Genomic DNA, 24,717 nt, shown 5'->3' with positions numbered 1-24,717 from the left:
TTTTTCTTAGTTTATTTCAAGTACTCACTTACAGTCTGTCCTGTTTTTTTACAGTTGTGTTTTAGGGATTTTTTCAACATTATTTCAACACTATTTCAACACTATTTTAAAATTTTATTAAGAGAGGTCTTAGCTTTACACGAAACTATACCAAGTTTAAAATAATCCATTTTAGATTTTACATAACCCTTTGTGCATAACTCACATACAGCAAAGGGTATGGAAATGGCAGTTTATTCAGTATAAAAAGTGCAAGATGAAAAGAAAAATAGCTGGTCAGTTTCTCATATATAGCCAGTGGCAGTATGACACAAAAATATTACTATACACATACATCATTATCTTCAAACATACACACAGTAGTTCTATAAATATGTAATCAGTAATATAAACTTAGCTCGTCAGAATGGATTTACCATCATAATAAGCATTCATTTCATTTAATATAGAATGATATCAGTTTAACAATACATTAGATGAAAGACAATTGGACAGTTCTAAAGCGATTTCTAAACTGAGGTTAGTAATGTAACAGTACAGCAGTAGATGGGGCATTTCTCCTCATGTAGTGAAAAGCAGGCACATGGCAGTATTGGCAGCTATAACACAATCACATTCAGCTGCTGAGCGGCCAACTTTTTAGCTGATTCAGAACCTAGTGTAGCACGTGTCCCATTACCCCATAGGAAATTAAAGTGGTTTCAAATAAAAGTCAGTGAAAGATCAAATTTCAAATCTGGTTCGGGAAAAGTGCAGCATCCCGCATCGGGTCTTCAGCTGTTGGCAAGGGAAAGCAGGAGTTGATGAGATCATAGAGGCTGTTATGTGAGATCTGTAGGCTGACGTTGGAGCTGTAAAGAGACGACGCTCCCTCCATCTGGGCCATCTCATGAAAATATCGACAGATTAAAGGTACCACCTGCAGAAATGGAGAGAAAGATTTACGGTAAAGAGTTGCATAACTGCTGATGACAAAGTAACCATTGAAAGTGACAGCTGATGATAAGCAACAATAGCTATAGATAAAACACGTCCTCCTACTTGGCAAGTCGACATTCAACATTCTTTGTCCAGTATATCCACTATCCCTCCTCGGCACATGTCTAAACTATTGCCTCTCTAACGTTCTGTCACCAAACTTCTTCTAACTATAACTATACTATGCACCCTTCTGCTTTTATGCAATTAAGCTTACATTTGATTTAAACTTGTATATACACTTTATTTCTATATATATATTTTTTTCATATCAATGATTGGTTCTTTTGCTACTGAAAGTGCTGGATACATTTTTCTATGCAGATGAAACCCACTGAAACAACTGGGGTAGTTAAACTACAAGCATACCATGAAGCGAGACTTATGCTAATAACTGCTAATAAATAACCTAATTACTATAAGGTCTGACTGGTCATATTCCATTATGCACGGAGCACCTTTAGTCTAGTCTTCTTCACCGTTACCTGTCATTCGGCCCTTGATTCTGCATGGTCTTACCTGCAATTACTGGATTCCCCAACACGCCAGTTGTTTTATTATTATATTGTGTGTAGTCTGTTTTAAATCCTCTTCCCTCTAAATTTAACTGGTTGAGGCAGTTGGCAGCCCACACCAGGTGGCAGCCAAAAGCCAAGTGTTGCCAGGTGTTTCCTCAAAGGGAATTTTGGGGTTATTTTTGTTCAGTCTCTGTCTTACAGTGTAAGTACCCAGCTGTTCATGAATTATTGCTAAGAAAATAAAACAAAATTGAATTAAATCGAATAACTGACTGTCTTTGAGGTGAAGCACGGCTCGGGTGGTGGTGTTACCTTCACTACAATGAGCTTCTTCTCCAGCGGTTTTCCATCTGGAAACTTCTCTCCAAAGCACATGGTGATGGTGTATTCAGGAGATCTACCATTGTTCTCCTTAAACTGTTTCCATTCTGAAACAAAATTCAGGAGGAGTCATTGATTTGAGGATAAAATCCATTTTTACTTCAGTAGTCTAAGGAGCTTGAAAAGAAAAGTGTCTTCTTTAAGTCGCTTAAGACATTTCACCTGTCATCCGAGAAGCTTCTTCAGTTCTAAGGTCAAATGGTGGAGAGTCCCAGATTTAAGCCCTATGGGAGTGTCCACCCAGGAGGGACAATGGACCCCCTAATGATCCTCTACCTAATCACATGAGCCAAGGCGTGAAAATGGGTGTAGGTCACAATCAGCCAAGTTTTCAGGTGAACTCATTATGAAACCAAGCGCCACCCTATCATGTGATTTCCAGAGGTCAGAAGGCCCAGGATGTGAGTGGGCATTAAGGCGCCTGGGAAGGGATCTCAAAACTAGATTATGGATGGCAGTTGGTGCCGTGAGCCACCACCTCTGTTTGAAAAGAGGTGTTGGCTTACGAGGTGAAACGTCTTCAAGCAACTCAAAGAAGCCCAGACGCTTTTCTTTCCAAGCTCCTTAGACTATGATGACCTAGATGACTAAGAACCTTCACAGACAGTATATGATGTATATACACATATATAAATGAGCAAAGATCTACACCTACCATTCACAAACTTTTCAAAATTAAGGAGCTCCACCATGGTGTTTTGGGGAAGCTTTGCTGGCTCTGCATTAGCCAAACTAGGGTCACTGGTGCTGGCAAACACATGGCATCTATCCTGCCTCCAGGCATAAATACCAGTTTCTTGCACTTCCAAGAATAGACCTCTCTGGATGCTATTAAGTATGCGGTTGGTGTATTCAATCTGGTAATAAGAAGGTTGTGGTGAGTAAAACATGAAAATGCTTCATCACACAGCAGTATACTGTACCTAAAATTAGGGGTAAAATCCATCTATCCTATTCTAAAGTCAAATTTTATTTATCACATCAGAATCTGTCAGCTTCATGCCTGACGTAACATAAAAAAATCATTTCTAGTGTCTGCTTGGATGGTACAACTGTGTAAAACATGCATCTAGCTAATGTAATGATTATACCTGTTTGTGGTCCAGCAGACCGTCAGTGGAGGGGAAGCAGAGTTTGAATGCGTCATACTCATGGGCCTCTGAGTTGTAGTGGAGCTGCAGTTTGGGAGTGTTCAAAGTCATCTTTACCATTTCTTTTTTCCTGTAGTGGATGGATACCTCTAGTTCACATAGCCCCGGCTGAGGTACTGGTGCAGGAGTTACTGTACAAAACAAAACAGTTAATAGACAACAGATCCCTCCTTCTTGGGTAACTATGTACACATATTTTTTAGTAAACCTTTCATCTAGGAATATAAATTTGTCTAAACATACCTCCATAACAGGTTTGCTGAACTGGTAAAAGCTGTTGGTTGTTTCCGGCTGCTACAGGATAGCTTTCAGTTGGGGGTGGATTTTGCTGGCCATAGTTCTCTATCCATGGTTGCTCCTCTGTTTTGACAGTAAAATCATTTTAAACTACAATTAAGCTCCATTATAAACCACAGAAAACCAAATGCAATCGACAAACTTTACCTGTTGGCTGGCTGCCAAGACCCAAGGCCATCAAATCGTTAACCAGATCATGCTGTTTATTTAGGAGAGGCAGTGAAACAGTTAATATTTAGACAGAAGCACAAAGACAAGTGAGATTACACCAACAAAGAGAAGTGAAAGTGCGCTTTATGTGATGCTGAACCTCATTTGCTGAAAGGAGGTACTCTGTGGAAGAGCTGTATATATCTGGTATAATGTCACTGCCCTCCCAAAGGTCGCGTGTTGCCAGACCGTCTTGGTTTTCTTCAGGGAAAGACGAAAGATCAGCGTTATTTATACATTCAAACCCGGAACGGTTTTACCCCAGAATCTCGGTTTAAGTGACAATTAGCTTACGTGCAGTGTTGATAATCTCATAGACTTTATGTGGGTCGTCAGAATTCTTGGAGTTATCTTTTACCATCTTGAAGCGCACAGAGAGGTTGTTCAGAGCACAGCGGAAGTTTGTTTTCCACCTGGCTTTGTCATTAGGGAACTCATTTATTTTCCCACTTGCTACTGCCCAGGCCTATGGAGGAAATGCCGAGAGGTGTAAACATAATGACAGCTGGGTAGAAAATTCAGACTTACTATACATTTTATGAGATAATTACACACATTAGACTTCACGTGCAGCTCCTAATTGTTTTACACACTATTTGCATTTCACATCTAAGAAGAAGTGGCTGTTTATGAAAAATTTAGACACTACTGAAATCTGTAGAATTCCTTTAATACTGGCACCGGCGTATAATTGTGCTCTAAGTAGGAAAACAAACATTGCACATCAAATGTATCAAAAACATTAGTACAGGATTTCTTTGACTCAAGATCAAGTGTCACCACTAGAGATGGTATGCCATAACTGCCTCTGGGAACAGCTGCAACAAGCTAAACAACTCCAGCCTGATAGTAATAATAACACGACAAAACTATTTTTGGAACTATTTAAAGCACACGCTTAGTTTGTAAGTCGCTTACTCATGAATGCAGTAGCTTATTATTTCAGTAAAAATGTCAACATAGTCATTTTAAGCCTTTTATCTGATCGCACGGATAACAAAGGTTAATCTGGCAATAAACTTACCCGGAAGATTTTACTGTCCTCGTCACTGCAGTCTTTTCTGGAGTTGTGCTTCCAGGGGACTCTGAACTTGTTTGTTGCAACATAGCACAGGCCAGCATACTGGCCCGTTTCCACCTGCTCTAATAGCCAGTTGGAGAACTGAGGTTTTGGGAAGCTGAAGGGAAACGCGACAGGTCAGTGCTGTTCTACTGCGACAACAACCGTGAATAAAGAGACGGCTTACGAGCGCACAAGGGGGAATCTAAGGACATTCAAAAAGAAACTCCTAAAACTGGAAGCTGCAGATTTATTCTACAGCAATAAACCGCAGTAATGTTAACTATTAAATGTGCAAGGGAGAAAAACAAGACGGGTTTCTTCTTACCTTTGCATTTCACCGATTCTCTGTAAAGCCGTCGGTCTGATTTTTCCGAACGCGTCTTCTAACATTTATACTCCATTTATAAGTCCCTCCTTCAGAGGGTGGAAGCATCACCGGCGTGGGATTTTCGAGGCACGGGTGACTGAGAGTGTTTGCTTCTTACACGGAAATTGCAAGACAGCCTCGCCGACCGGATGTAATGGGCGTGTTAGTGGGTTTGTATAATGGAATTTCTTGCTGGAGATTACTGGGAGAGATCTGAAAGTCGCTGGCTGCGTGCCAAGCGAAATTTGTTTCTCTTGCGTCGGGAGCGCGCACTTTGCAGTGAGAAGGGGTGCTTTTTGTTTGTTTGTTTTAATAGAAGAGAATATAACATAAACAGGTTTCGTGTCTACTGTGCAAATAGGCAACACAAACATAGAGCCCCAAATGCTTCATCGCCCTGCCGTATGGAGTTGTCTTCTGACTGGAAGTAATGTAAACATTTTGGAGCGGCCCAGCCAGACCGTCAATCTGATACAGAATCTGTGCAGTGAGCTGGAGATTATGGTGATGACAAGGAGGCCTTGCAGCCTGGATGAATGAAAAATGTCAAAATACCGACTTCTTTTTTGAAGAAAACCCAAAACACTTTAAATGTATATCCATTCGACCAGTATTCAATCATGTGGTCTATCTGGGGGAAGGGGGATTTCTGTGTTTTAGCTACAGAAATCCGTTTTATAAAAATAAATAGACAGTTGACAATTGTTTTCAGTCATGTGCTCAGCAGACATAACCTTTGGCGATGTGCAAAAATCCGAGCAAATAGTATTTTTATAGGACGTCTGAAAACGACTAGAGCTGTTTACTTGTTGAGAAATTGGTATATTGAGCGTTAAAGATTCTCCTCCTATTCTCTTATCTCTTAATAACCCGTAATGATATATCAGTGTCTGTTGTAACCAAAACCTGAACGGTAATGTAACGAAACCCATCTTTCACTTGTACACAAAAGTAACACATCACTACTTCCGCGTCTGGTTGTTTGGAATCTGAACCAGGCGCAACCGGATACGCTCTCCCTGCTCAGTGCGCGCTCCCGACGCGGGGAAACACGGGACTGGAGTAACTATTTCGTCACCCCGTCAGAATCATTACATCATCCCATAGGCTTACTGTCCCATAGTTAAATGCTTGCTCGAAGAGTTTTTTGCCCGCTGAAACTTTGGGTCACGCTCAGTTATAGTGATCAGCTGGGAGTTTCACCAGTGTCACGAAAATTCACGAGCATCTGATTAAAAATATGCATCATTTAGCGTATTATTAGCGGCCTACATCCAAGGCTCAGATATGTTAACCGGTGGATCGTTCCAAACGTGACCTATTCTGCGATCATGTGGTCTACAAACCTAGGCTCTATAATATACATATCAGTGACATTTTGGAGAGTTTTGAAGACTCTGTCCACATCACCACAAATTCTAGCTGAAATTTCACATTCATCTAATGAAAAAAAAAAAGAATTAGACAGTAACAGCCTTATAACCAGTGCTGGCATATCCTCCATACCAGGGGCGATTCTAGGATCAGAGCTTCGGGGGTGCTGAGCACCCAGGAGAGCTGCCCAGCCAGGCAAGATAAACTTTACTCATCACGATGAGACTTCTTCCCCATCTCTGTCAGTCCCTGCATCCTTAAATGTCTCCAGTTGTCCCGGGTTCTCTCTGACCGTCTCCTTGGTGCATTTAAACCCCTGTTCCTCCCTGTCCTCATTGTCTGTTGTCTTTGTCTCCATTATCAGTCATCATAATTTTACCATCTCTGTGCAAGTCTGCAAATTTCTTTATTAGATCATAAGATTCTTAAATTCATCACGTCTCTCTGTGCCTGGGTCCTCGTCTCAAAACATGACGTCACTGTTTTGTACATTTTAACAATTTAATCCCACATTTGTGAAAGAAAAGCAAAACACTTTTTTAAAGTCTGTAACAAAACCATTAAATCTGATGAGCTTGCAAAGAAAAGCGTCTGGACTTCTTTAAGTTACTTGAAGATGTTTCACCTCTCATCCGAGAAGCCATCTGTCCTCTCTGTCCAAAATGTGAACATTGGCGTCCTCGTAAGAGTGACCTTTGACCTTTAGATGCAGATGGACAGCTGAGTCTTGTCCTGTGGAGGTGGCTCTTCTGTGTTGTGCCATGCGCTTGTGAAGTGGCTGTTTGGTCTCTCCAATGTAGAGGTCTGGGCATTCCTCGCTGCACTGTACGGCATACACCACATTGTTAAGTCTGTGTTTTGGAGTTTTGTCTTTCGGGTGAACCAGTTTTTGTCTGAGCGTGTTGGACAGAGAGGACAGATGGTTTGAAAGAGGAGTGAAAGAAGCATCTATGTCCACTGTGACCGGCCATCTTTGAACAGAGGCGGTGGTTTACGACACCAACTCTCTGCCATCTATAATCCAGTTTTGAGTTCCCTCCCCAGACGCCTTAACGCCCACTCACATCCCGGGCCATCTGACCTCAGGAATTCGCATGATAAGGTGGGGCCGGGTTTCACAATGAACTCACCCGAAACTCTGGCTGATTGGGACCCACACCCAGTTCCACACCTTGGCTCAGGCGATTAGAGGATCATCAGGGGGTCCTTTTGTCCCTCTGTGGGGGGAAACTCCCAGTAGGTTTAAATCTGGGACTCTCCACCATTTGACCTTAGAACTGAAGAAGCTTCTCGGATGAGAGGTGAAACGTCTTCAAGCAACTTAAAGAAGTCCAGACGCTTTTCTTTGCAAGCTCCTTTGACTACGATGACCTGGATGACTGAGAACCTTCACAGACATATCAAATCTGATAAAGGTTATTTAAATGCTGCAAAATAAGAATGGATTGGAATAAAAAAAAATACATATATTAACCTTAATTACTGGGGAGAATAATGAATGATGCTCATAGTGAGTAAAAAGTAAACTGACTGCATTTTTTTTGGATACATACAAAAACACTTCTGAAACAGAATAAATTATTATAAATAAATTATTACAAAATATTAATAAAAACTATAAAAATGGAGGCAACTTTGCCTGTGGTAGAATGTATGAAATGTATGAAAAAATCTTTACTGCAGATACTAATTTTACTAATGTAATAATACTAATTTTGTGTTGTGAGATTTATGACTTTCATGCTTTCATAGTGGTCCTTAGGACAGCTTGACATTTTATCAGGTGGTCCACACTGTAAAAAGTTTGAGAAACACTGATAAGTGTCTGTGTGCTTTTGGAAAACATTTAAAGCTGCAGTACAGAATCTTTGAAACAAGCTTAAAACATTTTTAGAAACAGAGCATCTGCTTCTCTTTACAGCTCCTCACGCCACCAGGACTGTTTGGCACTGATAGTGTACAAATGTGATGTACGTACTGCGGCAGTCATACAGACAACTGGACGGTCAAATGTGGCTGATTTTACTACAGCAGGACAGATTGTAGGGCAGCAAAGGTTACCTGGTGTAATGTTTTTCCAGCTAAAAAGAAACATGGTCTGACTCCTACCGACTATATAACGAGTAACTCAAGGTTAAATGCAGCTAATATGTCCTGTTTTAAGCCAGACACTTCTACATCCGCTCCGCTGCATGTCAGCCACCATGGCTCTGGCAGACGGAGCGCTAGAGTCAGAGTAGGGGAGAGGCGAGCTGGAGCAAACCATTTTAGGAGGGGGGATTTCTATACTTTTGTTGTTAAAATGTTACGTCTCAACCAAGTACTGTATGCTTTTTATATTTTTAGTAGTGTGTCACACAAACAGCAAATATTGTCAAAAAAAGTTAAAAAAAAAAAAGTAAGAAATCTGTGGGGGCGCCTTGATTCATTTTGGGGGTGCTTCAGCACCCCCAAAAATGGGCTAAAATCGCCCCTGCTCCATACATTACACCACCAACAGCACTGAACTCTGAACTCTTGATACAAGGCAGGATGGAGCCATACTTTCATGTAGTTTAAGTCTAAAATCTTGGCATTCATCTGAATGTCACTGCAGAAACTGAGACCCAACAGCAACATTTCCCCATCTTCTATCGTTCAATTTTGGTGAGCCTGTGCATATTGTAGCCTTGGTTTCCTGTATCTGCTTCAAGGTATGAAGTGCTCTGCATTCACAGAGGCTCTTCTGCACACCTTGGTTGTAACAAGTGAGTTAATATTGCCTTCTTGTCAGCTTAAAGCAGTTTGGCCATTCTCCTCTTACCTCTGACACCAACAAGCCAGTTTCACCCAGAGAACTGCCACTCACTAATTTTCTTATATTCTGGGCATATTCTGTAAGCCCTAGAGATGATTGTGCATGAAAATTACAATAGAACAGCATTTTTGAAATACTTAGAACAGGCTGTTTTGCACCGATACACGTGACATGTTCAAAGTCACTGTAATCACCTTCTCCATTCTGATGCATGGTTTGGACTTCATCAGGCTGTCTTAATGTTTGCTGTTTGGACTGGATACTTGTGTTAGCAAAAAGTTGAACAGTGGCTGGTAATGTACATAGTATCAGCAGTAGTAGAGTCATATTTGAAAACCTTATCAGTACAAAGCTTTACGACAATTTTTATTGTATACCATAAACTTTAAACTCTATACATCACTTCCATGGATTTATGAATTATGCATTTCAGTGTTATGTAAATATTGCCAGTTTATTAAATATGAAAAATCTGGTGTATTCAAAGATTTCTACACATATATGATGCTGAATAAATGCAAGTGTTGTTGTACATCTTAACATTAATAATGTGTAAACAGAGATATACAAATTACACTAGTGCACACGCTATATTATATAACAGTGTGAATGTTTTCATTATAGTGTGTCAGAATATCAAATAGCAATATATGTTAATCTTTCACACGTATCATATGATTTAGCAACTGCTAAACATCACTTAAGCAGTTTGACTCAGATACCTGACATGTTTCTGATGGTTTCACCTTGTCTGTACTTTTTTTAAACTCTTGCTAAACGAGTCCCCCTTGAAACCACCAAGTTCCAGTGAGTTCAGAAAAATAAATCCACCAGTGAATACCCCACAGTGTGTATTAAAAGCTGCGTGTCTCTGTGTTTGAGACTTTCTGAGTCAAAGTTCTGCAGGTGTTGTACAGACTTGTGTCATGCGGTAGAATCAGAAAGAATATTAATAACCTGACAGTGATACTGCTTTGGGCTCAGCTGCATGCATTGTAGTTTGCGTTACTGAAGAATAAACCTTTGTTGAGCTACTTGATCCAACACAGGCATCATTTCCTCTTTCCGCTGTTGTGTTTTCAGAATTTCTCTGTGCACAAAAGACTAACTGAAAGGTAATTTCTTCACCTTATCCTCCTAGGAACCCTTTCTACCTTTCACCCACAATCCCAGCACAAAATGTCAGTTTCTTTGTGCGCTTTAGATACTTTACATCTTCAGATTGCACAACCATGTTCTGACCACAGATTGGGTTGCTGACATTCTCACTTTTTAGGGAATATAGCCCTCAGGGCTGAGCATCTGCATCAGGAATAAGGAAGTGATTCATGCTGTAGATGGAGCACTTCTCTTTTCTTGCTCACTGAAAACTGTGTGTAGTCCTTGTAGTTGGACCTTGTAGAACCCCCCCACCCCCACCCCCCACCCCCCAAGGCTCAAAGAAGCTAATCAGGAAGGATCTGGCTTTGATATTGACACAGAACACAGATTGTCACATCCTATTTTGCTAGTTTATGCATAATTCAAGGGTAATATTTAGACTCGTCTGCAGACCACAACAGCAGATCATTCCAGCGTTTGAGAGATAACATACAAACAACATAAGAAGCACTCAGCTTGTCCTTGAAAGACAAACTTGTGTTAAGCAGGTGCATTTCAAGTCAGACCTGTTATGCTTTTAAAGGGGATTTTTACTGGGAATTTTAAATATAGATTCTGCCCCCCCCCCCCCCCCCCCCCCACACACACACACATTCATCTCTCTGTTTTGCATTCTTTCTCTCTGTGTGCTCTATCATGCCACATACACGCACGTACTTCGTATTGTAAGTAAGAAAAATAAACAGACTTGCGGGGGTGTTGATACACTGGAGTAAAGCGGTTTGATTGGAAAAAAGAAAACCACCGCTTTTTCGTAAATAGACACGCCCTTACAGGTGAATGAGTTTTCACCTGAAGCTGTATGAACATGGGTTGATATTCCAAGAAGATAGCGTTTGTTGATTCAAGATTTATTGATTTACTGGCAACGATGTTTGCCTTTATTGAGTTGCATTGTATTATACACACACAGAGTTCTGGCAATTGTTGTCCATCCTTTTGTATATTGCTCTTTTTAGGATCATTTATAGGATACCTCTTTTCCAGCCCTGTGTCATTGTTGGTTAATTGATAATGCTCTAATAATATCCTGTGATCAGGTGCGTCTTTTGGGCAGTTGTCCAGCCCAGTGACTGCCCTTTGAATGGTGCCCTTTGAGACAGATTTCATATTCTACAATTTTGCTCTAAGATGGTTTCTAATATAATTTTTAATAATGTTTGATATGCCTAATCAGCACTATGTCAGGAAGTCAGACATATGCTGAGCCAAGACTGACTTGCACTGTAGGTTCCAATGAAAGCGTGTCTCAAAACAAAAGCAGTTTGTTCAAAACAGAAACTAAAAACCTGGAGGTATGATGCAGGATGTTTTTTTTTTATTTAACGATGTCTCAAAGCGAGAAAGCCGCATACACTGTGGATTATATGACTTCCCCTAAAATGAGGTTATTAAGGTCCACAGATCAGTCGTGGCAGTGACCGTGTTGAATGAACTTGTTCTTACAGAGCGTTCACTCGGCGCCCCCTGCTGTTTTTCCGGAGAGAAGCGAAACCTTGGCACCACACCGGGGTTTGCCATAGGCTACAAGATGCTATCCTTCAAGCTGGAAAAGGCAGGTTATTATGTTTATCACCGTGTAATTATATTATATTACATGGAAAATACGCATATACAATTAACAACATCAAAACACAGCTGATTATTATATGGCACTCAAGCATATGAATGCAGGAGTGTATGGATTCTTAAGGCAGGTTTAGAAAGTCCCCAAAGTGAACCCACTTAAGCTTTTATTTATATTTAGTGGTGTAAAATAAACTTTACCCCATCGTGATTTCCTGTTTTTTCTATGTGTGTCATCCTTAAATATTTCAGATAATCAAATAAATTTAAATATTAGAAAATAATAACGCAAGTAAACACAAAATGCAAAAAACCCCAAACATACACATACATAATGACATAAAATGTCATTAAAAACGACAATAAAATGATTGTGAATTCTCTCATGGAAGTTCCAGCTGAATGTGAGCCAATAAACAGGCTTAGGGTAACCGGGTGTGACTCTATCCTCCGGTATTGGATGACGCAATGCTGATAGTGGAGCGATAATAACAGCAGGCCCCGTGTACGAATTTCAGATTCTGTCCCAGAAATCTCGAACAAGAAGTCACTTTGCCTTAACTAACATGTAATGTAAGTGTAAACTAAATTTAGCCACATAGTACAATAGAAAAGCGCAATCTGGGCACAGAGGGGGGAAAACTATCAGGGAATTTCGTTTTCTTCAAAAGTGTAAAGTGGCTTTGGATGATGTAGTTGCTATTTTTCACCGCCAGATGCTGCAAATGTCCTTTAGAAAAACACGATGCAAAACTCTCCGTTTCCACGCCGACTTGTTGGTGTTTTTGCTGTTAAGGAAAGTTTTACACATACAAAATATATTTCTAAGATTCGAGTCGATGCTGAATGAAACTAAATTCAAATAAAACAAACAAACAAAAAAAAGGCTTCAGTTTAGAAGAAAATGGTTGCATGAAGCTGTCCAGTCACGCTGTGGTGCTGAAATGTTGCATCCGTGCACCAGCACATTTGGGTTTGGGTTCATCTAGCCTGTATCGTCCTACAGACGTAAATGGGATTATTATAACATAAGGGAATCTTTTTTAAAACACAGATGGGAAATGAAGAGATGTCGTGCATCTGAAAAAGATTTTTTCTGGGATAACCTGTCGATTAAGCGCAAACAAAGTGGACCTGCAGGGCACAGACTCGAGAGGTAGCAGTAATATTATATTTCCTTTCACAATCATCTCATGAATCGCGTCTCCGCGAGTTTTATAACTGTGTTCAGAGACACGCTTGCAGTTTGCAAAGCTGTAGCCTGGATACAGCAGAGAGCGTCCTTGGTATTTGCGATTGTAAAGAGCTGGAAGGGGGGGGTAAGACTGATAATTTGAAGACTTGCCAGAGGTACATTGTCAAATTCAAAAGGCATTTCAAAGAACCACACCATTCACTTTTTCATTCTATCTTCTTTTTTCTTCTTTCTCTGTCTTTTTTTTCCTCCCTTTCTTTCTTTTCGCACGGTTGCAGACCGTTTGAATCGACCAATGGGCCTTCAAGTTAGAGACATTGGAATGTAAATGAGCCCAGCGCGTGCTCCCGGCGCAGTGAAAGCCCGGGATTGTTTATTGAGCTCCCGGAGCCACGCGCCTGGCCCGGGGGAGTCGGTGTGCAGAAGAATCACACAGCGGGGGCGGGGCCTCGCGACGAAGCGTGCGTCTCAAAAAAGGGGTGGGTGGGGTGTGTGTTGGAGGCGCGTGTTGAAAAAGAGGAGTGCTGCCAAAGTTTGGGTCAGATCGGCTCGTGGAGTAAGCAGTCAAGAGAGACTTGGACTACAGTTAGCCACACGGTCCCCACGCGAAGGACACGAGAGCTGTACACTGCCAACTCCTCTCCTCCTGCCACAAGTTTCAGGCTGTCCCTCTTTGCGAGATGGAAACCGCGACCATCACCACCACGCAGACTGCATTCACCTTTGGACTTAGCGAAAGACGCGCCAGCATCAGCCTGCACGCCCCGGCCCAGGACTGCTCGGTGAGCGCTGTGCACCAGAACACCAACGTTGCCGGCTACCAAAGCAAAGCCAAGGTGCTGAAGAGACAGCGCTCCAGCTCTCCGGAGCTCCTGCGCTGCAAGCGTCGCCTGAGCTTCAACGGCCTCGGCTACTCCATCCCCCAGCAGCAGCCTGTGGCCGTGGCCAGGCGGAACGAAAGAGAGAGGAACCGGGTCAAACAGGTTAACATGGGCTTCCAGACTCTGCGTCAGCATGTGCCAAACGGCGCCGCCAACAAGAAGATGAGCAAAGTGGAGACGCTGAGGTCCGCGGTGGAGTACATCAGAGCTTTACAGCAACTTCTAGACGAACACGACGCGGTGTCGGCTGCTTTCCAGTGTGGACTGCCATCCCCGACACTCTCCAACAGCTACTCTGCCGACCCGGAGTCGCCTCACTCCACCTACTCATCAGATGAAGGTGGCTATGAGCCTCTGAGCTCAGAGGAACAGGAGTTATTGGACTTCACAACTTGGTTTGACAGGTACTGAGGCTGTCATGTAAATGAACCGCATAGCAGCGTGTGCGCGCAAAAAAAAGAAGAAAAGCGTCTGACTTCTTCCAGAAATGCTTCGAAAGACTCGATAAAGGCATCAGATCTGTCTTGCTCTCTGTGCTTCCAAGTGATCTGTTGCCTCCCTCACTCGGGCTGCTTCTGCAGGAGCAAAGCAATAGTGACAAACAGGGAGAATGAGTATGAATGCGTGAGAGAGGGAGCATCTTGTTGCATAGAGCGTAGTCCTCACAGGAAGGAGGGAATTGGACACGTTGACGCGTGGAAGTAAAAAAAACTGTTTGAATAAGTGCAATTAAAATGTGACACAGCAGACTCCGCAGGGACGGCGCTGTCTACAAGATCTGTTCGTCAGTAGTTCATCAGACCCGGACTGCCTTCCTCAGCTGCCACATCTGTTGAAGATGTACAACATAAAAGATGCGTCAACAGACTTTTGTTTTTCTTTTTTCGTCATGTACGTGTCCTCTCCTTTCATAACAAAGCTGTACCATACAACAAACTGTTTTAACACGAAGACATATTTTTGTACATACAGTCAAACAGTGTTGTAGCAGAACATTCACTGCCACTTTTTTTCCCTGACAGTGTTTTGACAACCAGCTGTCAGCGGGGCGGCGAGCTGGCATGTATGAGTTGTGTGACTGGGCAGCAACATCAAGGCTACTGCCTGTAGTTTATTTGTGTGTGTATGTCTTTTTTTTAAAAATAGTTGTCAAGGAGACATTTATTAATGTATGCACTCTCAGCTTCCCGTAGCCTAAAATGTAAATATTTGATTTTAACAGATATATTTTGTGTAAAACAAGTTTTATAAATAAAGATTAATCTATTTATATTATATGTTTTTGCAGTGGCTTGGTTCTTTAGCTGATATTGCGTGTGCGTGTGCGTCTGTGTGTGTCAGCAGCGGCGCTAATTGAGCAAACGAGGGTGCTTCTCTTTTATTCAAAGCCCCTGCATGACCTTTTCCCGACTTGGTTGGGCACACGGGAGAAAATTGCGCAGCTGGGCGAACACTCACCAACCATTATAAACGCGCACCTTCCACGGCGCTTTGTCTGCATTCAGGGCAGGGAGATTAATATTACGTTTCATCCATGCATTGTTTCTTTTGCGTACTCTGCTTTTACCCAATGGCCCAGAGTGCCTGGAGCTGAGGGAAAGGAGGGGGTGGGGGTGGCAATTCACTCAAAGGGTATAGACACTTTGAAATACAGCCTGGGGAAAGTCAGCAAGACAATGAGACGGGGTCAAAATTCTTATTGCCCGATTGAGATCAATCTAAATGAAACCTGGGGTTGTAGACTAGTTGTATCCCCAACTGTGTTTTTCATGGCGCACACAGGCCAATCAAAAAGCCCATCTCCTGCGAAATGGGGAGCACAACGCCCCATTGTGAGCACTATTGTGTGCGCCTTTGCGCCTCATTATACGAATTATTGAAGATCTTCTATTGTAAATAAACACTGATGCCGTGTTCAACTAAGCAGAACGAAGTATAACGAGTTTATTCTCACCTGGCGCGCCTTTGGGGTGTGGAAAACGGGAGCAAGAGAAGCTGCTCTTGTTAGTGAATTGTGAATGTACTTTTCCACAAATTTTAGAAGAGACGTTTTTTTAAATCACCTTTGATCACTTCATATATTACTTAAAAACAAAAAGTATGTAAACACAATAGCCGGATATCAAAACAACTTTTATATCCGGACAAAAACGTTAAAAAGTAGCAAAGTCAAGATGAGTAAGATGTTTCTCTCTCTCTCTCTCTCTCTCTCTCTCACACACACACACACACACACACACACACACACACACACACACACACACACACACACACACACACAATGGAGCCTGCAGGTGTAAGCCACGTGCCTGTACTTGGTCACAAAGGGCTCCGGCTCTCCCATTGGTTAATGGCTCGCGAATGTGAGCCCTGTCGGTGGAGGCAGTGACAAAATCAAACAAGTGATAAATGGCATTAATTACGCTCGGCATTATAACCTCCTACGTCACCGCGCCTCAAAGAGACAACTCAATGTTAGGCGCAAAATACCCCGCTGGTCCATTATTATTCGGCTGAAATGGCGTTTGCTATGTCCTTCAGTGTCAGGCAGAGGCCACGGCACAAAGTAAAAATAAGCGCTTGTCTCATGTCCTCCTAAGATTGATATGCAATTTTCTCCGCGGCCATGTAGGGAGGAGAAGGGGCGAAAGTAGATTTATTCATGTCATTTTGTCCATGGCTCATTTTCACTTTGACAATACATAAGGGCGATGTTAATTTAGCCATAGTCCTCTGGTGAATATCAATCACATGGAGCCCATTTATGCATGCGTTTTCGTGCGCAAAGCCATGATTTACGCTTAAACCATGGAAACGCCAAATGGGAACGTATAATATAGGGATAAACTGGCCAAGAGCGGAGTGATGAGAGGTCATCTGTTGCTTTGAATGCAGTATTGAGTTTGCCTGGTGAATTTTGGCTTATTTTTCATGACGCATTTGCATGCGTATTTTGCACATTAATGAGCTACTTCGGATATGTTGGGTACGAATGTTTTGACCCCTTCAGCAAAAACGTTTATCTTTGTTATCCCACAACATGAATCATTTTCGAAGGCAGACAACACGCAATTACAGTCTAACTGACACTATTTACCAAACAGTTTTTCTTTTCATTATCTTTCCCTTGAATCAAAACGTGAGCAACTCGGGATGATTCCCATAGAAACAAAAAGTATAATCATCGCTTTTTTAGCAAAACAAAGACAAAAAAGTGGGTTATAGAAATATTATTTCAGCATATCAAAATAAAAGTCATGGCTGCATTAAAATGTGAGACAACTGTTACTTTGTCCTGTTTTTAAATCAGGTTGGTAGTAACTGAAATAAAGGATCTGAAAAAGCCCAGGATGAAATTTCTGCTTTTCATTTAATATAAAATCTTTGTAAAGGGGTTTGAGTTTACTGTTGTGATGATGTCTGTGAGGACAAGGATTCTTATTATGGTCATTAGTGAAGACAAGTTCAGGGATGTTGGTTGCAGGGATGTTGGATGGATGTTTTGAAGTAATACTACCCCAAGCATAGTCAGAATCTGTAAGATGTGAGTGAATGGCTCATCCAGTCACAGCTCAGAGTCACATCCTCCTGCTGAAAGTATTGCTTTAGATTAATACCACCATGTCAGTGTGTCACAGTTTTTGATTTTTCATAATGACCTTAACAAACATCATCACCTCCTTTCAAGCTTAACATTAATGTAACACTATCAAAATAAATGTACACAATCCACAACAGATTCATTTTGGCTGATAGAAGCACTTAAAACATTTTTAAGTGAGTGAAGAGAGTCTGAGTGCTTAACGTGTGTGCGCTGAAACTCTTTCCTTTTTTGCTTTTGTATTTTAAATGAAGACAAATATGATAAACAAGGTAGAAAACTTCAAGAGGTACCAAATATAAGGATTTTAGCAGCATGTTAGACAAGAGAAGATGTTTAGAGATAAGTGCAAGAAGAAGACAGATGAGTAGGTGGTGTGCAACCTTGAGCGATGCTTACAGAGGTGTTAATGTTTAAGCAGAGGCACAGATGTGTTTCTGTTTAACATAGAAACACCACACACACACACACACACACACACACACACACACACACACACACACACACACACACACACACACACACACACTTGGAAAGAGTTATTGTAGCTGGACCCTGCGGCTATTACCTGAGCTAGGTAGTAGAAAGACTGTTTATTGTTGTAGGTTTTTTGCCTTAAAAAAAAGAAGAGTTCATTTTTTCCCAAAGCTGTGCACTAACAAGCGACTCAGCAAAGTCCTTAATCTCCCACCCCTTGGGCACCGGTGCAACCAAAAGACACACATCACAGGATCGACTCTTGTACCAGTGCGCTCACAACACTGCCTGTCAACAGTAACCATCTGACAGTAGCTCATTACTAACACAACAAAATAACCCATAAACACTAACAGGTAACATTACAATAAGTATGGCGATGACTCAAGCTTCCATTACAATAAAAAAAACTGTTTATCATGAAGTGTGACCTTTCTCTCTATGTTGGAAATAATTCAGAGCTGCCGTATGCTTCACTAAGCATTACCGGGGTCTAAGCAGTGAAGCTGTAGAGATACAGAAATGTCTATACATTGTATTTATTTTTTCTTTCATTGGCGCCACAAAGAACTGAAATCTGTGTCAAAACTAACCAAAGTCATTTCACCAAGTAAGTAAAAGTCTAGTCTAGGTATTTATTGTTGGATGCAACTTTCAAACCCCTTTTTTAAAAAATGAAACCCATTTAAAAGCTTCCAAATGATATTAAACAAATTTGGTGTAAATGATCTTCGGACCAAAGTGTGAAAATGGACCACCAGGGGGTGCTCCAAAAAGCGAAAATTCTTCACAGCAATAGATTTGCTCCTATTCTTCATACACTTTCTTCATAGATGTGAAGCTGAAACCAAAATGTTTCTCTAATCTAATCTAATGCTAAAGTGGCTAAACATGAGCTGAGGTCATATCTCAGCAAATGTGTCATTTACTAACACCAAGCGTGGTGTGTGGACTCCGCACCCATTCAGTTACCTGCTAGGGACGCTGGAGTAAGCAACATGTTTTTCCTACGAGCTTTTAAGACGATAAAAACAAAATTTCATAGAGAAACCTGCTTGTTCTTTACAGTTTTTATGATTTGTACTAAACTGTTATTTTTTTTTAACTCCTTCATTGTAGCCTAATTTCTGAATATCTCTTGAAGGTGTCCTAAAGTTAGAACTGAAAGCCCACTTGAATATAAGTGTCAATACAAGATCTTTATCTTTGCCAAATTAGGCCTGTCACATTGTATTTTTCAGCAAATATTACAGGGCCACACAAGAATGCTGCAAAAGCCTTTTCTCTACCCCTAAAGTCTAGTTACTAGTAGGAATCTTGCCCAAGTCACTTTTCCTTTCTGACAAAAAAAAAAAAAAGTCAGCAATTTGACTCATGTTTTTCTTCTGTCTTCCCAAACTAAAAGAAAGCAAAGTCTTCTTTCTCAGCTTAACGGAGAAAAGACATTTGAATGCATGCATGCATTCACCTCAGCACTTTTAACTGACACCTCTGTATGTGCGTGAATAGGCCCTAAACTTCGGTCGACCCAGTAGAGGAAGAACCCAGCTCAGGCCTGAAGGTTGGAGGGATGGAGGAGGTAGGGATGTGTGATTGGGTGGAGGCGGTGGGGCTGTGATTTGCATGGGCCATTGTGCTGCACAAGTTTGGGTGCTTTTTTTCTGGCTTGGGCCCTTTTGGCCATTTACTTCCACTCTGGCTGGCTGTGGCGAGCTGTGAATAGTCTCTGCTTGGAGGAGACACAAAGACGCTTTTGTGCTACGGCCGCACCATATTCATCATGTAATGCCTGTAAGACAAATCTGATTGGACGTCTCTGTCACTTTGATGTGGGTCCAGAGTGCGAGTGGCCCTGAGATTGCTAACTTCACTCTCTATTGCCTATTCTGCAGCATTGATATGGGGGAGGAGGCAAAGGGGACTGAGAAGAGGTAGCTTAGAGGGAGAAGGAGGAGGGAAAGGGAGAACAGGCAGGGGGTAGTCCTCATTATTTGCAGGAGCAAATTCATAATAAATTTCCCCATTCTACAAAACCGGGTCGAGATGATTGACACTACTTTACGCCAGGCCGAACAAAAGCCCTGATTTGAGCAGAATACCAAATGAATGGGGCGAGCGTGGACTCAATTCAAACAATTTTAATCTCACCCTGTCCTCTCTTATTTCTCTTCTTCTTCTCTCTCCCCCTTTCCCTCACACTTACCCTCCTTTTTCAGCTCCAACTCTCCTGCCTCTTTTGTCCAGAGCATTCTCATTTTACAGGGTAATTCTACTCCAACGGATGTGCTAATTGTGCTGGGTTAAACTGGATGCTGGTGGACTCCTGTGATACAGAGCTTATCCTTGCCTAATGACTGTAATGATGGCTCAGAGAGACTGCAGCCTGCAGCCTGGAGTGGACTGCTTGTATAGAGCTTGAGAGGGAGATGTTTTTTTCTTTTAGATTTGTATGGGCTGATAGGAAATGAAGAGCAGAGCTCAGCCTGATGTTAGGGTTAGCTGAAGGAAAGAGGCTTAAAAAATAAAGGGACTTCAAACCGATGCTTCCAGCAACAGTGCGTGGTTTCTTACAAGTGCAGGATGAATTTAATATAACCACAGGCAACAAGGAAGCTTGTTTTGAAGCCACAAGAATCAAGTTAGTGATGACTAGAAGAATGTAAGATCAGTGAACTTTTAGTGCTGATGTGGGAGCAACACACAGAAGTACAGAGCGTGTCAAAGTGAGGCTTATTATAGAGGCAGTGCAGTAACAGTGGTACACAGGACAGACAAATAAACAAGTTTTCTTTGAAGCAGCATCTAGTGGCTAACAGTGGAACTGCACTGTAGGCACGTGAAATGTACTGGTTTCAGAAGTTGTAGTGATAATTCTCTGATTAACAAAAAACAAAACACTCCAAAAGTCATATTCATTAAATACTTCCATGCTGTCAGTTTAATTTCAGCCCAACTACAAATGCATTTCCTCCCCTGGAGAGCTGCTGGGAGCTCCTTAGTACCGCACCCTCGCTTGTTCCGTGCTCACTTTTGTGATGATAACATGGTAAGTCATCAACAAAAAAAGAAAGGTTTGCGTGTGTGTGTGTTTACCGAGTTCAGGTGCATTCCATCACTCAACAATATGTAATGTTTTAACATTTGTGTATGTGTTGGGTCGGTGTGCAAATATTTATGATTGTGTGTCTGTCAAAGGTCGCACATCTAACTCTAAAAAAACACCTTTCCACGCTCTACTTAAACAAGCTCCCCGCTCTCTCTCACACACACACACACAAACGCACAAACTGGATACACGCATGCAGACATGTCCCAGGGTCTTCAGCAGGTTCAAGCCTGCCCCTGGAGAACTTGTTCACAGTGACACACCATGGCTTCATCGGTTTCTGACATGTTTCGCCGTCAGCTTTTTAGATCACACGCTTCATTCTTCTATTGTTTGATTCAGACAGACAGTAGGACACTTAGATATTTTCCTTTATATGGCTTGTGAATAACTCTGCATGACACAATAGATGTGCCTTCTTTATGGTGTCAAAGCAAAGTGTAGCCTCGCTTGTCGTTATGAAAGGTTGCGGGTAAAGATTCAATAGAAACATGAAAGTGCTTGCAGGATTAGGATAAAAAGACACAACACACACAGGTGGATGAATGATGTTTTGTTTGATTCGTCTGGTTTTGCAGTATTGATGATGCAGTTACTTCTTATTCATATATTGATCTTGTTTTGGAACCTTTGTAGGTATTCAAAATTACAGCAAGATACAGGGCACCGTGCTTAATTGGAGTTAATTTACACTTTTAAATTACTGTATATTATAGCAGGATCAAATACTGCACCCTATTCAAAGACATTTTTTGACAGCTATGCTTCCTGGTCACTTCATCTTTTTATAAATATTATAAAAAGCTGTATTAGAGCCAAAGAAAGGTCAAAATGTGACAAATGCATTTGAAATGTGAATATATGGTGAGATATATAGATATTTGCAGCACTTGGTCACTCTCTCCTTCTCTTGTTCACTCACACACACACACATTCACATACAAATCCATAGTCTCAGGTCCCCCTACACCCCGTGCATTATTATCAGCAGAGATGCCCAGGCTTAGAGTCCTGCACCCTCCTCCCTAAGACAAGGTAGAGGGAGGATTAGTGTGCACCATTTAGGGCTTCCTTTCAGCCTTCCATTTCATTTCATTAGCTTGTGACCTCTCCAGTTAATTATTTTGATCTGGCCAAAGGCTTGGCCTGCTTTTGATGATCCTGACTGACTCACCCCCCCCCTCCCCAGAAAGCACAATACTTAACACACCCATTGAGGGTAAGAAATGGGAGACGTGAATAGGAGAGAGGCACGAAATGGGAAAAACTGAAAGTGGCATTTACCAGTCACAGGCAGAGGCTGTATGGAAGGGAACCTGGTGACGGCAGGGTGGTGTTAAGACCCCAGAATACACTTTTGTTTTTCACTCGTGAAGTCGACAAGAGAATAAAAACTGTAATGCTTGAAAAAATTCAAGCGATTTCAGGTGAATCGCTCAAACGTCAAGTCTGTTGCTGTGGCCACTTTCTGACAGTTTCACATTCTGATCGTGCATATGTAGCTGGAATTATGAAGCAAATTGCTCCTTTCTTTAAAGTCCACCTGTCCATCTGTTGCTCTGATGCACCAGTTGCCTGTATTTGCCCATCCTGTATGTGTTTGCAAAAGGATAGTTTCCATTTGACCGTGGCCACACAGCTCCATACTAAATGCAAACACAATAATCTTTGCAACTTGTGCTATTTAATGCCTAACAAGCATGCCAACCGATGCATTTTTTTTTTTTTTTATCCCAACATGAAGGATGAAAAGTTTTGAGGGTGGTGCAGGGCGATGGTTGCCTGATATCCCTGTTTTTTCCCTTCCTTCTTTCCTGCCTTGTATGCCTTGCCTTGCTGGCACTGCTGCTGGCCAGTTTACTCTGTCTGGCTATGCATGTAAAGAGTGTCCCCTCTTTGTTCCAGTCTTGGGCCCACAGCCAAGCTCCCCCCTTCAAAACTTAAGCCACACACACATGCACACACACGCACACACAGTACCCCACTCACCCCTTTTTTACTCCCTCAAACAACTCTGTCCCTCTCCCCCGTGCTGCCCTCAAATTGCGGATAACAAAAAACGGAGGATAGCACAGCAGAGACAAGCATCACTTTAAAAAGCAGGTGTCTACAACTTTTCAGTGCTCGTCGATTTCAAATGGAGACCCTTTAACCTTCGTGCTTTTCTAGCTGGTGGATGAGGTATCCAGTCAGAAGCCTAATCAGTTTCCTGTGACAATACTGGGAGGTTGAGGGCTGTCAGTCCTTCTTTCAGACAGGGGCTCCAATGAAGCTGTGGAAGGGGAACCCCCTGATTGATTAGTGCCTCTTTATTGAAGTGTGTGTGTGTGTGTGAGCAATAGAGACTGTGTGTCTCTATAGGGCCCCAGCCAGAAAGCTTTATTTAAATCCAGCCAGAGAGAGTACTATAATTATGACTTTTTCTTTTTGCTGGCCGGTTAAAGCTGACAGAGAGGGTTCTTATGGCTCACTTCACCCTCTCAGCCTCCTAAAGAGAGATTATTACTGCCCCCTAAGAGGCCACGGCCAGTCAGTCTCATCAATGTGGCTTTATAGACCTGAGACATGGAGCCAGGTCCAGACCAGAACTCTAAAAAAACAAAGGTGGAGGACAAGTCAGTGTGTAATCCCATTCGGCTGTATTCACCGATGCCAGTTCGGGTGCCCAGTGTTTGAGACGGAGAGTGGGGTCAGTTCACAGCTATCACCACCCACAAACAAACAACCAAACATAAGCTAACCAAGGGTCAGGTAAATTAGCAACACGAGGCTGATCCTGTGTGGCCTTGTTCGTAGGCAGTCTTCTGCTTTCTCTTTTTAACAGGTCATTGACTATCAGTATGTGTCTGCTGTTCCATCTGTGAATCCCGGCAGTGGAGCAATGGCCCTGCTTCCATTGTTCAGCCTCTATCTGCTGACCATTTTTAGATATGTGTGTTTGTGTGTTCATGTGTATGCTCACCTGCTCAGTGGGTGGTTTGCCTCATAATTCATACATTTAACTCTACTTGTTTGATTTGTAGTTCCCCTTTATTGGGTTGCTTTCAGATAAGCCAGTGAAGACTTTGTGGAACAGTCAACATGGCAGGGGTTGTCACATGTAGGCAGGAAGAGTAATTAGGCTTCATTGGCTCAGATAAAAAAAATCCTTTACGGATGCTAAAGATAAATGTCATTGAAACACTGTAAAGCCATAAGTCAAACTATAAGCGAGAGTGATTTATTTTCGACAGGCCTGTAATAAAATTAATGAAGGGCAGGCTAATAGATATCGTTAGCATACAGATAAGGACCTACGAGACTTATGACACCAGAGCACAGCAGGCTCATAGTTTGGCTTTACTAACTCGGGCAATAAAAACAACACAAAACTGCTTTGTTAACATATTTATTGCAAAATGTTGTGCTTATATTTGTGCCTCTGTACAGAAGTACAGACTTGCTGTCATGGTGGATTCAAATTTTCTTTGCTTTCATTGCATATTTAAAGAAAATTACTTTAAATATGTTCACACAGGAAACCAAGTATGCACAGTTAACTATACAATTTTACTAAATTAACTGTCTTATTTTTAATTTAGGCTTTTTTGGTTT

At 41.8% G+C, this 24,717-nt stretch overlaps 2 protein-coding genes across 2 annotated transcripts; one reads left to right on the top strand and one right to left on the bottom strand.

Annotated features, from left to right (window-relative positions):
• On the bottom strand, positions 1-5,058 carry irf7 (interferon regulatory factor 7). The gene is made up of 10 exons (XM_085164804.1): positions 4,924-5,058; positions 4,560-4,713; positions 3,830-4,001; positions 3,636-3,736; positions 3,473-3,524; positions 3,272-3,388; positions 2,969-3,159; positions 2,533-2,734; positions 1,809-1,924; positions 1-919 (listed from the first exon to the last, which is right to left on the bottom strand). Exons 1-10 carry the CDS (start codon positions 4,986-4,988, stop codon positions 731-733), a joined length of 1,359 nt encoding a protein of 452 aa, XP_085020930.1. The 5' UTR covers positions 4,989-5,058; the 3' UTR covers positions 1-730.
• An 8,523-nt stretch (positions 5,059-13,581) lies between these two features.
• ascl1b (achaete-scute family bHLH transcription factor 1b) lies at positions 13,582-16,220 on the top strand. Its single transcript, XM_085164820.1, has one exon. It carries the CDS (start codon positions 13,739-13,741, stop codon positions 14,348-14,350), a length of 612 nt encoding a protein of 203 aa, XP_085020946.1. The 5' UTR covers positions 13,582-13,738; the 3' UTR covers positions 14,351-16,220.
• Positions 16,221-24,717: the final 8,497 nt, after the last annotated feature.

This window comes from Neolamprologus multifasciatus, chromosome 7 (genome assembly GCF_963576455.1).
Source record: "Neolamprologus multifasciatus chromosome 7, fNeoMul1.2, whole genome shotgun sequence".
NCBI classification, from domain to species: Eukaryota; Metazoa; Chordata; class Actinopteri; order Cichliformes; family Cichlidae; genus Neolamprologus; species Neolamprologus multifasciatus.
Note: the sequence above shows the minus strand (reverse complement) of the source record. Positions and strands in the feature narration are given on the sequence as shown.